At 51.8% G+C, this 16,435-nt stretch overlaps 1 protein-coding gene across 9 annotated transcripts in view; it reads left to right on the top strand.

The window, feature by feature from the left end:
- The window catches only part of CTIF (cap binding complex dependent translation initiation factor), a 122,144-nt gene that overhangs the window by 17,915 nt on the left and 87,794 nt on the right, over positions 1 to 16,435 (top strand). For 7 of the 9 annotated variants that reach the window (XM_084505013.1, XM_084505014.1, XM_084505009.1 and 4 more), the window contains 2 exons: positions 5,331 to 5,543; positions 8,901 to 8,984. In XM_084505013.1, the coding sequence (XP_084361139.1) occupies positions 5,364 to 5,543; positions 8,901 to 8,984 (264 nt within the window). In that variant the 5' untranslated portion in view covers positions 5,331 to 5,363. The remainder of the gene's footprint in view (positions 1 to 5,330; positions 5,544 to 8,900; positions 8,985 to 16,435) is intronic. The other 2 variants (XM_084505010.1, XM_084505017.1) reach the window with 1 other exon arrangement.

Here is a 16,435-nt window from a genome sequence, read left to right as displayed (position 1 = left end):
AGAGGGTACATGGCGAAGGGAGCAAGATGTGAGCTGCGTGGCTGTGAGCCGCAGCCAGCGGGGTCCTCCTGCAGAGGAGGTGCCACAGTTAACGTTTGTGTTGCTCCAAAAACAAGTGAAAACCACCCAGAAAGGTGACGGGGACCCTGGAAGCCCAGCTGCAGCGGGCTCTCGGCAGCGAGGGAGGTGGCTGCGCTGGTACGTGAGGAATTTGCGCCGCAGCTTCCTTTTATAGGAACCAGCTCCCGTTCCTAGCAAAACACGGCGTGATGGATCCCACATGGCAAAAAGGTTTCCAGCGATCCGCCAGAGCAGCTCTGGAGGCTGTCAGAGCCTGCCTCACAACAACTTGATGCCGTGCTGGCCGGCCTGCCCTGGGGTTTTTGGGAGACCGTCAGCCAGAGAGCGTGCGTCCTGCAGGTGCCAGGCTGGGTGTTGTGCCGCCTGCCCTCCGTTTTCACACTGGAGGAGCAGCACGGGAACTCTTTCGGTGATTAGCTGGGGGAAAAGTAACAGAAATGCAGGTTTTCAGGCTTGGTGCCTTCATGTGAGTTTCTCATCCCATGTCTGAAGAGCCGTGGCCGAGTGGTTGGAAGGGTGGGCGGCGCAGTTGGCACTCGCTGGGTTTGGTGGCTGCGAGTCCTTCTCATTGCTGGGACAAGCCCCAGAGCGCTGTATGGGGGGCTCTGCTGACCAGGAGAAGCTGCCCAGCCCAAATCCTGCAGCTTTAGCTGCCAACATGCCCCAAAAATGCTCATTCTTGCTGAGCTTACGTGCTGATTAAGGCTAAAACTGCGCAATCGGAGGGCTAAAGGAAGAACCCCATTTAGATCACTCTTTAAAATAACAGCTATTAACTTCATTGTAATGTATAATTATTATTAATCACTGCTAGGTCATAATAATGGGTTTGCACATCTATAGACTCTTCCTGCTGCTGGTTCCCTGCCTCGTGGTAACAACGAGCAGGGCTTGGGCTTTGCGGCAAAGGTTTGGAAGGTAGTTTGCAGACCCCAAGAGCTTATGGCCTTTGTGCTTTGACAAAGGACAGGGAGACAGGACGATATCATAGAGATTTGAGGTTGTTCCCTGTTAATTACCATATAGGATACACCTCTGGGTCGGGAATCCTGGGCAGCAGGCACCGTGCCACCAGGAGTCCAAGGGGCGGCTGCTCCCCAAGGAGCTCACACGCACATCTCTTTGCTCGGTTTGTGAAGGCATCAGTCCATTTGCTTGAATGTGGCTTTGGGTTTTTGTTCAAAACCTCTTGTTTGTACATGCTTTGAGGTGGGAAACCTCTTCCCATCCTGCTGAGGTGGGCATGGGTGGCTCTGAGACGTGACTCGCCCATCCTGCATGGGGCAGGTTGGTCCCGTGGCACCTGCCCCGACAGGAGGTTGTCATTACGAGGCTGCAGAGTCCCCCTCCTTGGAGATCTTCAAAAGCCACCTGAGAAACCTGGAGGGGACAACCAGCAACGTGATCCATGTCCCGTGCATCTGGGCTGTGGGCTCTGTGCTGTCCTGCCATTAGGAGAAATGGTGATTTGGGGCAGATCGAGCCAGCTGCCTCCCATCCCAAGGGGGTTCCTACAAGCTCCATCTGAGCTCCAGAATGGCTTGTGGGGAGCCAGTGCTCGCAGGAACCAGCAGCAGCCCCTCTGTGAACCTGTGATTTTGGTTTTGCTTTGCCCAGCACGTTCATCTTGCACTTGCTGGAATTCGGCAAAGCCCAGAAATCCGTAACACCAGCAGAAAAAAGCCCTGCGTGAAGAGGCTTCCTGAGGATGGCGGCCAAACAGCCCTCACCTGGGCACGTTTTGGGGAGTACTGGTGCATCTCTGGTGGAAGTGGGGAAACCAGTTACACTATAACTGGGAGAGACTGGCCAACTCTCTTTGCTGCCAGTGCCTGGACACCTGCTCTGGGGAGCTCTATGTGCAGGGATGATCCTAAACCCAGCGTAGGGGATAACTCATCACCATAAATACGGGGCACTTCCACTGCTGAGCTCTGCTTTCCTTTAGGGAGGTGGAGGTCCTGAAAATGACTTGTCTTTGGAGATTTCTGCTAGAGACCCAGCAGTGTCTCAAATACGAGATTTGGGCTTGTTTGGTGCACTTGGTGACTTTGCCCAAACCCGCTCCCTCTCCATCCGTCTCTCCTGTTGCAAATGCGCAAAGCGCTGCTGGGTACGTGGAGGAGCACCCCAGGGCAGCGACCCAGCAAGACCTTCCCTTGGCTCCCTGCCCTCCAGCATCACCCCAAAAAAAAGGCAAAAAGCCCTCTCGTGCTGCTGTGGCCCTGGGGACAGGCTGCGCTGGGGCCCTGCTGGCTGAGCCCCTCTCCAAACTGGTGATCCCCATCCCCTTCCCCGTGCACAGCCACCTCCAGGCACTGCCGTGCCCTCCAGGACGTGCTGTGGTCACCTGTGCTTCCAGCTCAGGGCTAGACAATGTCTTTAGCACTTCCTATTTAATAATTGGCACTTTCCACTTGATAATTGGCACTAATTAGCTAAGGGGTGAGAAGCGTGCCTTCCGCCGGGGCTCTGTGCTCTCTGGGGCTCTTCTTATTTTTTTAATTTTTCTATTTTTTTTTTTTTTTTTGCCTTCTTAACATGCCACATGATTTTGTTCGGGAGCTAATGTGTGATATTGATCTACATAATGAGCCTTTTTGACAGTCTGGGCACATTTGGGAATAATTCCTTGAGCAGACGAAATCCTTAGGCCAGAACTGCTCGTTCTCGGCAGCTTCCAAATGAAGCCGCAATTGTTCCGAAGTGACAGATGAGAAAGAGTTCGGGAGCTGGAAATTGCACGAGCTGGGAACAGATTTTTCTTCTTCCCTTCCGGATGGCATGTGACTCACTCAGATTTTGCTGGGTAATTTTACACTCCTCTCCAACCAGGCTGTAAATACGGGTTCCTGGAGCAGGGGAGGGCGAGGGATGAAATCTCTGTGTCCTCACCCCGCCACCCGCAGGGAGGGAGGAGCACGAGCCTTGCTGCCAGACTCTGGCCCTAAATCCTGCTTGGTTCACGGGCAAACACACCCCTTCCCATCCCAGGTGCAAAAGCCTGGTGGTTTCTTTAAGGTGTGCGCGGGGCATTCAGCCACAGAAATGGGAAGGCGTTTGTTCCCTGGATGCTCAAAGCCATGTGCAAACACATTGCAGTTGCACAAGAAGTAGCTGGCAGCTGGTCGATGCAATTTTGCATTTGTTCAAAATGCAAAATAAAAATAAATAAATAAATAAATGCTACTCCCAAAAGAGGCTGTTGGGAGGCTCCCTTTGTGTGGATCCCCTCCTCTGGCTGCTGCAGGGCTGCATCGATGCGCTCGTGGCGCAGAGCCCGCTGCCAGGCTCCTCCTGGCCCCATCGTGCAGCAAGTTCCCCGGTTTTTGGGTCACGTGCAAAATACTTAATTCTGACAGCCCTTCTTTGATGGTCCTTCAGCGTGGCCACCTGCCTTCCCGAGTCAGGGAAATTGGGGCTGTGCTCCCCCGTGTCTCTTGCTGGCGTTTGACCGCCTGCCATCCGGGATGCCCGGAGCCTGCTCCCGGGGCTGGGGTGTTTTGGGGGAGCGAAACGTGTTTGCCTTTCCAGGAGATGTCATGTTTATTTCGCAGCTGTAGCGAGTGACCTCCACTAATTGCCAGCCCTCCCCTTGTGCTGCTTCCGTTTTTAATTTGCCGAGGCTCCCCGGAGGCTGGGGGGGCGCGGAGCTGCTGTGTGATTAACGAGGAGCCTGCAGCTCCCACCGGGGTCAGTGCCTGGGGGGGACCTCCCCGGGTTCATCCTGCAGCCGTGCTGGTCCTCCACGCAGCGTGCATGCACAAAATCCAGTGTTTTTTGGCATCGTGAAGGAGGTGGCCTGTTGTGTGAAGGCAGCACTGGCAGGCTTTCCAAGCAGATCAGTATTTTGGGACGGATGCACAGGGCAGGCACACGTGGCGCCCACGTCAGTGCCCTCCGAGCTGCCCTTACAGGTGATGCCACGTTTGGGGTTTCAGCAGCTTCTCTTCAGCAGATGCACACCCTTCAATCGGTCTGGGTGCCAGCTGCTGGGCTCCTGACGTCCTCACTCACTGCCTGAGGGACAGCTGCAGGATCTTCTGCTGAAATTTTCAATTTCCTCTGTGGATCAGAGGAGGCAAAAGGGCTTGAGCTCGGTCCCTGGTGTCTCCTGCAGAGGCATACGAGTACACAGGGGCGCATCCGTTCGCACGTGTTGGCTTTGGAGAGGTGTTCTGATTTTGTTTTGCAGGGCTCTGATGTTGTTTTGCAGCACAGCTCCTAATTCCTTGGTGATCTGTGCCCTGAACGAGACTGTCCTACTCTCCCAGTAGGGTTTGTAACGTGAGCCCTTGGGTAATGACTTCTTACTGTGCCAGCAGAAGTCTGCACGTGCGCTTTTAGGAGAGGGCTGTGCTCCTGGAGCAGGAGCTGGAGGGATGGGCAGCTGTCAGGACAGTTAGGCAGCTGAACCAAGCCCTGAGAGCCGGTGGTTTAATTTGGCACCTGCATTTTTTGTATTTTGCACAGCCTTTTCCTCCTTTTGATCCTATTTTGACTCTAACCAGTGAGAGCACATTCAAGATCTGCACGGAGAGCACGTGGCGACCCACGATGCTGCCGCTCTGAAGGTTTGCATCCTGGCTGGGCTACCTGCTGGTCCCCTGGCATCAGCCACAGGGGCAGGCACAAGCCCCGAGGTCCCTGTGCACCCTACAGAGCAGCGTCCCTGTGGAGGCAGAGCATCCCCGGGGCGATGCTGTCCCTGTGGGGGCACAGGGCTGCCAGCCAGCCGGCTGGTGCAGAGCATGCTGTGGAGCTCTGCAGGATGTTTTCCCTCTTTCTAATGCATTTTTAACCAGCTGAGGCTGTAAAAATAGCTTCTGGTGTGGTCGCTGTCTCACCTCCACATCCAAACCTCCTCGCCGGGCCGCTTTGGTGGTGAGGAGGACAGGAAAATGTTGTCGTGGCCCTTAGATGCAGGATCACACGATGGGCTCGGGGACGTGCTGAGCTTCGGAGCGTGACCCTGCAGGGTGAGCCGGGGTGCTGGAGCAGGTCTGCTAGTGTCCGTGTGTCCTGCTGGCATCCGTGTGTCCTGCTGGTGTTCATGTGTCCTGCTGCACGTGGTGGCTCTGGGAGGCTGTACCGTGAACCTCCCCATGCGCTACTGCCAAGGGGGTCCCTCGGAGACGGTGCGCGAAAAATGCTTACAAAGGAAAAAAAGGGCATCTGTGCCTGTGGGAGAGGCAGGCACTGCTCAGCAGCTGGCCGAGGACTCAATTTCCATCCTTTTCCCTCCCCAGGCCCCCCCAGTTCCCGCTGTCCCAGCTGCAGTGATGGAGAACTCGTCGGTGGCGTCGGCCTCCTCGGAGGCGGGGAGCAGCCGCTCGCAGGAGATCGAGGAGCTGGAGCGCTTCATCGACAGCTACGTGCTGGAGTACCAGGTGCAGGGGCTGCTCACCGACAAGACAGAAGGGGACGGCGAGAGCGAGAAGACCCAGTCCAACATCTCGCAGGTGGGTGGGGAGCACGGGCTGAGGGGGGCTGCGGGGCTGGGTGATGCCAGAGCAGCTTTCCGAGCGCAGAAACGCAGTGAAATGATGGGTTTGGGGCAGCTGGAGGCCCCCCAGCTCTGCTTGTATTTGTCATAATGTTGTTTCGGGGTGTGCCTTGAGGATTTTTGGCTTCTCCAGGGTTGCTGTGTCAAGTGAAGGATGCTGGTGAGAGGCTGCCCTGCACGTGGGGGCTGGCAGGGTGCACGTGCTTTGGTGCTGTTTGGGTGGCACCTCTGTGCTGTCCCCTGGGAGCGGGTATATACTAGTGGGGTCTGCCCCAAACAACGCACTTCTTCACCCAAAAAAATCCCACCAGCTTTGGGAAGAGCTGCAGAGACCCAGCAAGGGGAGTATCCAAATACTGAGAAGTGTTCCCACAGCCCTACGTGCCCGTGCTGCTTCTCTCCATGTGCACAGGGATGCCAGTGAAGAGATGGAGATGCTAAAGGCATCAAAATCCCCCTGTGCCCCCTAACACCACTGCATGTTTTAATGGGTACAGGTACCTGTTTGCTTGCTTTGTGAGTGTTGGGTCAGAGAAGCAAACTGCCCTGCTGCAGAGGGTGCAAATACCCAGCAAAGAGAGCGATTGCTTAAGGGAGATGAGGTTTTGGTGATGTCATAGGAGAAAAAAAAAAAAAAACTTTAAAAATTGGCTTTTTATCTCCCATACGAGGAGAAATTAAACCTCCAGAACTGGTGTAGGGGGGCCAGGGCACCTCTTCCTAAGCCAGGCTTGCTGTGGGATTGCTTTTATGTATTAGTATAACGTAGAAATCACCAGCAAAAGGAAGCTTCTAAAGAATAGGTTTTGCTGAAGAGAGGTCTTTTGCGAATTGACGATCAAAGACATTACAAGTGGGGAAAATGCATTTAAAAATCGAGTGATCCCGAGCACTTCAATGGTGCGTTTTTTTGTAACCCCGGGCTGGAAAATGGCTGCATTTGAAGTGATGCTTTGCAGGGGTATCAGGTCAAACAGGCAAGTGCTGCTTCATTTGACGTGTCAAGTTGGGAAACCCTATTGAATTAGAAATAAATTAATAGTCAAAGTTTTATAACCGCTTTGCAATTCAGAGGAGGCTTAACTCTGAGCAGGAGGGAAATTCTCATCCTGGTTTGCCCTTTCCTGTAAAGGAAAAGGTAAATGAAATCGGGAACTCACTTAAAAGCTGTCACCCAGGCTGAGCGTGAGATGGGAGCGTGGTTGGAAAATGGGGTAAATGGGGTTTGGTCTGCCCAGACCTCTGCCCTGGAGCCTGTGTCCCCCTCTGCGTCCTCAGGACAAAAGCTGCTAATTCTGGTCAGGGCTTACAGTTTTTACACTTACAGTTTTTACATTCAGATGTGGACCCCTGGCTGCCACAACCAAATCCATCCTGCGTTTGTGGGAAATGGGGACTCTTCTCCATGGCCTGCCTGCGTGAAAGACGCTGCTCTTTCGTTGTGTATTTTTTATATGTTTGTTTGTTTGTTTGTTTTTAATGTCAATTTTAGGGATACTGCCTCGAGGGATGATCAGATTTTATTTCAAAAGAAAAATAGTAACAGAAGACTTGAGCACTGACTCTTTTAATTATGCTGCTTTTAAAGGCGTCTCAAGTTAAGCAGCGCGATGTGGTTGTACCTCAGACTGCGGGTCCCTACGTGGAAATATGATTTCAGTGTGACTCACCAGGGAAGTGCAGTATTTTGCATTACTCAGGGCTGCACATGGGACAAGAAGCGAGGCTGAGTTTCTAGATGTATCCTGCTTTTATCAAGCTGTGCTTTCAGGGACAGACTAAGAAGGATTTACCCCTTGTCTCCAAAAGGTGCTCGCTGTCCCACCTGCCTCCTACCCCAGACCTGCGTTAAGAAGTGATCTGGGGTCATTTATTTCTGCTGTTCTCTTCCTGATTGCTCCTTATCAGAGCCAGCCATAAACAGGCAGGTATCCTGCCCCTTGCTGGAGTCACTGCGTGGAGCTGGTGCGGGCTGCACGGGTTTTCCAGGCTGACTGAGGGCAGCAGGCTCCCTCTCAGCCAGAGCCAGAGCAGAAAGGATGGTTTTATGGCTGAGGCTCTGGACTGAGACCAAGAAAATTGTTTTCACTGCAAGGCTGGGCCGGCGACTTAATCTTTAACTTGGGGCAAGTTCCTCAATCTCTCCAAAGTGCTTCCTCGTGGCCGCAGTAATGTTTTCTCTGCTGGAGAGGGGATGCATCTGGTGCTGCATCCCAAATAGCTGCTCCCTGCGCCCAGAGAGCCCAGCAGAAGGCTCCGGCGTGCCAACAGGAGCTGCACGTTAGGAAAGCAGCCTGTGAAAGGGGTGGTGTGAGGCAGAGGTGGGTTATAACAGCCCACCGAGGGCCAGGTGTGGTGATCCCAGCACAGGGATTGCTTTACGTGGCTTTTGGACTCCTTGTCCCGTTCTACGGCTTCATCCCTGCCTGCCAGGAAGCTCTCGGTTGGTTGCTGTTTCTGCTGTTTGGATGTAAACTTTTATTTTATTATCATTATTTTCCATGGTATGAGGGCACCTGCGCGGTGACAGTCCCAGGATGAAAGACCTCAGAAACAGGAATGGTCCAAAAGGTTCAGTCTCAGCTGTGGCAGAAAAATCAAAATGATTTTAGGATTAAACAGTATCTTTTTCCTTGTGGAGTGGGTATCAAATGGCCCCAAACTGAAACATTTTGATGCATTGCTGCAGCTGTGGTGTGTAACGTTTTGGCTGAACCTGCAGCACTGTTTTGTCTCATTTTGAAATAAAAACATCACTTTTTTATCCCCCCCATGATCTGTAAAGGTGCAGCTGAGGCAGGCTGGCTGCGCTGGCCCCGAGCCGCCGAGTTTGGAGCCTGCAGGGAAAATCAGGGGGTGTTTTTCTTGCAGAGCACCCTTCAGCTGCCCGCAGCACCGTGGCTGGTGTGCAGGGATGGCTCTCGCAGCTTTCGGTGGTGACAGCTTCTCCGGGAGCTTCCTGCTATTGTTCGTGAATCTTTCCTCTGTTCGCCACCCGCGGGTGGAGCGTTTCCCAGCCAAAGCTTTTTGAGATCAGCATCCCTCGTGTAAAAAAGAGCTCTGTTTCTCTGGAAAAAAAAAAAAAAGAGATGGTGCTGCAGAGGGAAGGCTGGGGCTGCTCCATGTCCCGGCAGAGCCAGGGGCACGAGCCCTGCTGCCTTTTGCCAACAGTCCTTGCTAAAAACACGGCTTACCCGCAGGCGTGCGGTGATGCCCTTGGCCCGGGTGGTGTTTGCTGCGTGCTGTGGGCTGACACAGCAGTTTCCCCTGCCCGGCTATTATTTTACACAATGCCTTTCTATCCCTTTTACAGTGGACGGCGGATTGTAGTGAGCAGCTTGATGGCAGCTGTTCCCCATCCAGAGGGAAGGGCTCGTCGTCTCACGAACACAATCAGGTAGGGCTGTGTTTAGCTCTTCCTCCCCAGGCATTGCCTCTCTCCTCCTACTGTGTCTCCTGTGCTGCCAGCTCGGCATCACGGCGGTTCCCCCTCTTGGAGGGCTTAGAGGACAGTGGGCTTGGTGGAAACCAAGCCTGGAGAGTCTGTTTTTGTACACTTCAGGAGCAGCATTTTGGGATGTCGTGGCTGGGACGTGGCTGCACGTTCATCCTTGGGCTTTCGTGCACCCCTTTGTGTGTGTGTGTGTGTGGTTGTGTGCCACCCAGCCTCTGCTGATCACTGCTCCAGGTTTTGGGTGCTGGGGTCCGGAGCTCCCAGCCAGGAGCACTGCCTGGGGCATGGGGAGTGGGCTTCTCCCCGGCACATCCCGGGGGAGCACTCGGCTTCTTGCCCTTCGGGAGCTGCAGGTGGATGTAGGCAAGCAGTGAGAGACTTCATCCCTCGGGTCTGCTTCCAAAAGCCCCCTCCTACAAAAGCCACAGGAGATGAGCAGCTTTCCAACGTGCTGATAGATGCTCCATCCAAAAACGTGTTTCTCTGTGATAAAGTGGGATGTGCCATCTGTTTCTGAAGAGCTCCTCATCACACCTGTACGAGGAAGCCGTGTAGAGCAGGGAGGCTGAGCTGGAAGCAGAGATGTTGCTGATCAGGGAGTGCTGTGGAGCTGTGTTTCTTGGTTATGTGTCTTCTGGGATGTTCACTGCACACGGGGTGGTGGTGCAGGGAAGAGGATCACGTCACTGGGAGGGTGAGGTGGAAAGAGGAACAAATCCCCAAATCCTGAGAGCCTGCGTTGTGTTGGTAGCCCTAGTGGAAGCTGGGTGTAAGTTGGTTTTGGTGATCACATGTACCTCAGTGAAGTATATCAAACAGGAATTTAATCTACAGCATGGCACAAAACAAGCAAGGAGTGCAAAACCCCGTGAGATAAGGCCTACCTGCTCAGCTCCTAAATATATCCTCATATTTTAGGGGTGATCCTCCAGCAGTGTCAGCTGCAGGAAGGGGATCTGGCCCTGGGGCTCTTCCCACAGCAGGGGAAGCACCAAGGGGCTGGGACAAAGCTAAAAAATCCTCTTCCATTGAGGGTGAGGAAGGTGAGGGGCAGAGAGAGGGCAGGGAGAGCTGGTGGGAAGGAGGAAGGGAAGGGCGAGGTAACTCATCCCATCTAAAATCTCATTTTGGAGAGATTTTGGTGCTCTTGCCCTGCTTGCCATCTTACTGCCTACAAACATCTGCACGTACCAAAGACAAGTCAGGAAGACCTTACTGCAAAAGAAGTGGGTACTGTATGCAGATGCCACTTCAGCAGAGCCTCTGAAGCTGGCAGTCATGATGGTGGATTCGATTTCTGGCAGCTCTGATAGCCAAAACGCGCCGCAGCAGAGCAGAGCCTCGGCGAGGCTCCCTCCCCTCCATCACCACCGTGTGCCAGCACGGCCAGCTGCTTGGGATTCAGGTGGGAGGCTCGCCGCCACCTCCAAGCCTCCCAGGGCCACGGGGATGTCGTCAGGGCTGGGTTTTTCCCCACGAGGAACGTCAGAGGATGGCATCCCGAGCCAGCAGGGCTCTCTGTGCACTGCGTTGCTCTGCCGGCACAAGTGGTGCATCCGTCAGCAGCCTTCTGCCTTGCTACCTTTTGTTCTCCCCTCTGTTTTTATTTTTATTTTTTTTTCCCTGGGCGTTAAAGCCTTTTGATCCACTCCGACGCAGAGCTTGTTTTGTATATACAAATAACATCCACATATGCCCAAGCTCTGCTTCCTGATCTGTTTTCCCTGCGTTTGGGCGCTCTCCCAGCCTGCAGCAGAGCTAATAATTATCTCTCTCCATGCTGGGCTTCCTTTAACAGCGAGTAACAAATTTTCCTTGGCACCAAAGAGGAGCTGCAAGCTATTGTTCTTCTGTCCAGGCAACATTTCTCTTTCTGTTAGTGATATACAAGTGAAACGCTGCTGGTGAGAATTCAGTTCAGTTTATTACTCTTTCTGGCTGTGGATTTTTCACTGGTAGCTTTAAACATTGGAGGAAGAAAAAAAAAACCAACACCTTAATAAGGTGTTTGTCTAGCATGTAAATTATCACTCACTCTTCCAACCTGCTAGGGAAAAAAGCTTACTAATTATTTCCCGAGGGATGTTGTTACCTTTTTTTTTTTCATTGCTATTTTTTATGGATTTTGAGAGTTTTTCTTGGAAAATAGAATTCTCGATTTTCATATTTAATTTCCAGCTGGGATTTTTGTATTGTGCGTTGTGCAATAGGCTCCAGTTTTAGCTGAAAAATACTTGGATGAGAGATTCCTGGAGGCTTCAGCTACAGTGGAAAATATGTGTTATATGCTGGTGACTGCGATGTACCTCACGCTGTTCTACCCTGGCGATTGGAAAGGGCATTTGTTTAGAAATCCAGGTTAGTCCTGGAAATGTATTCAGCAGCTGGTTCCCTTTCAGCTAAGGCGGAGTAAGTCCAGGACCACATTTTCAAAAGTAATTGGCTTCCCAAAGGTTAAAGGGGAGCCGATGCCTGGAATCCCCCTCTGCATCCCAAGTACCTGGGGCCTTTGAAGCTGCTGTCTCCAGCATCTAGCGAGGTTAAGGCAAGTGAAAGGGAGATTCCTCCCTCCCCCAGCAGTGTATGGGTGTGCTGTGTATTTCTATAAACATTTGTACATATTTATAGTGTGTGTGTGTATATATAAGCATCCATAGGATGTTGTACAAGTGGGTTCAATGGGGGGCTGAGAGCACTCTGTGGGCAATGCGCCTGTTGAAGGGTAATAATAAGGTGTATAGATGTGGCCTGCACTACAGGATATTCCTATTTTTATTATTTTTTTTAATTTTATTTTTTCCTGAGGTTCTCGGGTATCTCTGGGAAAGACTACCCCACACATGTCCTGTTCTCACACTGCCAGCTGAGGCAGCTGCTATTAGCAGCTGTGAGACGATCGGGGTCAGTGCCCCCAGGCCAGCACCCTGCAGTTGCTTAGAAATGGTGAAAATTTCCACATAAACCTTTAATTCGGGTAATTCCTGTCCTTTGGGCAGTCCATGAGGGGGAAAGGATCACACTGTGGATGTTATGCTCACGCAGGACCTCGTGGCGTACGTTTTGGGAACTCTTGGCGTGCTGAGAAAAGCCCAGTCTCATAATTTCATTGTGTTTATCCCTAATTCTCCTCGTTCCCTGCTGTGAACACTAAGCCCTGCTGCATCTGGGGGCTGGGGTTTCCCCCTGTGTCCTTCAGCCTGTGGGGTGAGAAATGGTGTGTGTCGGATCCTGTCTGCGCTCCGCATTGCCCCTATAAGCAAAGGAGGCTTAGATAATGGAAGCATTTCAAATCTTTTCATGTTTGGGATTTTTTTTCCTAAAAAGACCTAGTGGGAGGATTTTATATAAATAACTCTACTTGCGTTCCCCTTGTGGGGCAAGCAGGAAACGTTGATACATTTCTGGGAGCAATGCATCGAGCGAGAGGCTGCCGGTATGGTATGCACTGAGGGATCCAGCAGGGCTGTCAGACATGAAAGACCTGGCAGCAGCCCCATCCCAGGCTCCTCTCGTGGAAAGGGCACTGACAAAAACCAGAGTTTATGAGGATTTGTCCCACTTCTCCAGGCGGAGGGAGAGGGAAGGCTGAAACCCCTTCCTGGCAAGGCCCGGCGGCTGTCCCCCGTTGTCACCAAGCAGAAGGCAGATATCTGCACCCAAGCCTTGCTAATAAAAGCCTGAGAAGTTCCCACACCTCCACGAGATCAAACCTAATCTCTGGTGAGACCTCGGTCTCTGTGACTCAGGTGCTGGTGTCCTCCTGGGACAGGCCTCGTGCTGTGTGAGCTCGAGCTGGAGGCAGAGGACATCTCAGCTGCCTGCACAGGGGAGGTGTCTGACTGCTGTGCTGTGTGGGATTGTAGCAGGTCCCCTTAAAACCCATAGGTTACTCTGTGTGGCCCACCTGAACCTCAAAGCCCCCTCTGGTAATGAGCTTTTGGCCTCCAGCTGTATAAAGTCACGCTAGAAAGGCTGTTAGGGTGCCAAATGCTGCGTATGACAGGTGGTGAAATGTGCATGTCGTTGCCTTGTTTCGGCAGGTAGGAGGCTAGCGTTGTGGCTAGCTATTCCATGCCGGTCATCCTCAGGTAGAGTGAGGACCAACGTTTGATTTTCTGGTGTGTTTTTGGCCTTTGACTTGGCTTTCCCACAGGATTTGGTTGTGGCTGCCCTGCTGAGGATCTGCTGAGACACAGCAGTTGTCGTTGTCTCACTTCCAGCAGAGAAAGAGAAAGCAAAAGGCAGGGAGTGACTTTGGGGCTGTGCCAGCGAAAAACAGGTTGTTGTAGCCCTGCCTCACAGAAAAATAAATTAAATCTCCAAGTAGTGAGGTGACCGGCGTGTGATCAAAGAGCAGCCCTGAGAAAACCCGTCTCGTAATGGCTTTCTGTCTGTGGCTGCTGTGACACTCCCTCTGTACGGCCAGCACAGCCCTGCCTGGTTCTGGCCCGAGAGGAGGGCTGCTGAGAAAGGAATTAAATCGTTTAGCTGATGTACAGGTGTAGCTTTCGCTGGGATTTGTGTTTGGGATCTGCCTTGTGAGTCAGCAGCACCCTCTAAAAAGGAACAGCCATGTGGTGTTTGATTTATGCTCCCCATGCTGTCCAGGGTTTGCAACATCCATGTTCATCTGGGACATGAATATACTGAATATATGGGAGGGAGAGGTCACCGTGACCTTTGGGTGCGTGTGTTTTCCATTCCCATCTGCAGCTGACTGCTGGTGGACACAAGATACAAGGTTAGATGGACCTTTGCTCTGTCGCTTCCTATATTTTATGGTGTTTCTCTTGGCAGATTGGTTCCACTTTTCATCTGTATGAGCTCAATGGCTGCTTTAAGGATGATATTCATTGTCCAGAACATTTGTGTCATGGCAGTGCGTTTGTGGTGTGTGGAGAAAGAAGGGAGGAGAGTAAGCCAGAAATCCCTGAGGTTCAGCATCTGGCCCATGGTGCTGCTCAGTTCAGGCCATCAGCATCCCACTGCAGGCTGGGGCATCCTCAAGGTCTGCTGTCACCAGTGGCTTGGGCTGGAGGACATCTCATCACCCTGAGCCACCGTTTGTGTTGAATGGGCAGAGCAGGAGGAGAGGACAGCCAGCTTTCCCTCTGTGCTTGTGCTGTGCAGGTCTGTGTCCTCAGGGATGGTGGGACTGTGGCACAAGTATAGGTAAAATCTTACTTCTCCTGCTTGGAGAAGAGCTCTGAGTGGTGCCAAGTGTCTTGCTGTGCCCTCACCAGAGCAGCGAGCAGGGACCATAGCTGGAGAGGATGAGGGAAGGTGGACATGTACCTGGGGGATAAGGAGACAGAGCCAGAGTTGCTGATGGAGAAGCACACAGTACCGGAGCTGTGGTGTACCGAGCACTGGCTGGATCTGGCCCCATGGCTCATCATCATATGCCAGAGACTTGCAAAGCAAAATGCTATTTTCTGATGCTTGGACACCTTGTGCTGGCACAAGTGATCCTGCTGCAGGCACCCAGCAGCTTCTCTGTGGGAGGCTGCCCAGACCTGGGGCTGTTTTTTTGTTTTTTTTTTTTGTTTTTTTTTTTTTTTTTTTTCTGCTGGATTTTTGTTTCAGTTATGCACCAGCTTTAACCTGCTTCAAAAAAAACAGATGTTTGAGGTTGAGTGCATGATGTGACGCTTCCCATCCCTGGGTACCTGCGGGCACAGAGGTGCTGCTGTGTCCCTCAGCTCCTCCTTGAAGCTCTGTTGGCTGCAGGCACCCTGAGGAAGCAGAGGACACTCATGTTTTTTCACCAGCATAGGGCTTCCTGGGGGAGAGGCTGCAGCTGCAGTGTGGTTGGCAGCCTGGATTTGGGAGATTGAGCTTCAGAAATGCCTGTGCTGAGGTCCCTGTTTAGATCTCTGGCTCTGCCAGCTCAGCTGTTCTGCAGAGGGCAGGATCGTGGCTGTGTGGCCAGTGCCCCCAGCACCCCCTTATCACACATCAAGCAGTCGAGAGACATTCCACCTCAAGACACAAATTCCTTGGAAGCCGAATTATTTCCTTATCTCTGTTGGTATATCTGCTTGTTCTTTTGTATGCGGTTGTTTTTTTTTCTGTGTGGTATTTTTATAAGGGTGAAATTTCTGTTCTTTTTTGTTTGTTTGTTTTTGTTTTGTATTTGTCTCAATGCAATGCATTTAGAATAAAGATAGAAATCCATTCCAACTAGAAGATTTGCAGTATATTTTATAACTTTTTTTCTTAAAACCTATGTTTAAAATTATTAAAACGATTATTTCTGTTATAAATACTTCTTTTTCCTGTAGAAAAACTGGAACAGATGATCCTGAATAGGTCTAGAAGAGCAGGGAGATGTTGCCTGAAACACTTGGAGTCTGCAGACAAAATTCTGCCTCCTATAAATTCAAAGATTTAGCTTTAGCGCAATCTCAGTGGCATCTCAGACCTGGAACTTGAGGCACTTGTGTCACAAAAAGTCCCTTTCCTCTGGCCTACCTTAGCCTGAGAGTGCTGTGCATCAAATGAGAGGAATTTTGTGTAAATTGGACCAGGAATCCCTCCAGGAATGCACTGTTTTCTTCAGGCCACTTACAGCTCGCGGCATTGCCAGCAGAGCGAACTTTGCCCGTCCTTATCTCCACATGGGCAGTTGCTGTGTTTCCATTTATTGCCTGCTCATCAAGCAAAGCTACTCCCCCCCTCCTTTTTTTTTTCTTTTTTTTTTTCTGCAAATGAGATTTTCAAACTCACGCTGAAGCACCAGGAAGAAATAAGTCTTGAGCTGGCAGAAGGATCAGGATTAATTAGTTCATGCCTCAAAGAGCTGCAAAGGTGAAAATTGCAGTGTAAGTGAAACATATGATTATTGCTAATTAAAATGTAAATGTTGGATTTGACAGCTAGCTTCCGAAGGAGGGTGTCTGGTGGTGCTGATGTGCAGAAGCCTCGCTGTTCCCAAGGGGGTGCAGAGCTTGGCCAGAGGGATTTGCATGGATGAGAGCAGCCGCTGGGAATCACGCTCTGGAGGGGTGATGTTTGCCTCCAGGCCCCAGAGCTTGCAGAGGTCCCCTCTCCTGGTGGTGAGTGTGGACCTAGAAAGGTAGCTGGGGCCTGGGGAAGAGCTGGGAGCAAGAACTCAGGGGCCTTTGGGGTGTGGGAAGAGGCGAGGAGAGTCTTGGTCTTTGGGGATGCGTAGCAAGAAGTAATGGGGCTGGATGTGGGAGAATTGGATTGGCAAGAGGCACAGACAAGGGAAGGAGTTCTGTGCCATTACAGCCATTTTTTGAGGTTTTATCAGGCAAATTTATTCGTGCACCTTGCTGTGAGCTTAACAAAAATGCGTGGGACACAAGTGGGTGGCCGTGCTGCTGGCTGGAGGGTGACACTGCGGCATCTCGGCGCACAGCAGGAGGGTT

Source organism: Aythya ferina (genome assembly GCF_964211825.1).
Source record: "Aythya ferina genome assembly, chromosome: Z".
Lineage (NCBI taxonomy): Eukaryota > Metazoa > Chordata > Aves > Anseriformes > Anatidae > Aythya > Aythya ferina.
The sequence above is the reverse complement of the archived record's forward strand: the minus strand, read 5'-3'. Positions and strand labels throughout refer to the sequence as shown.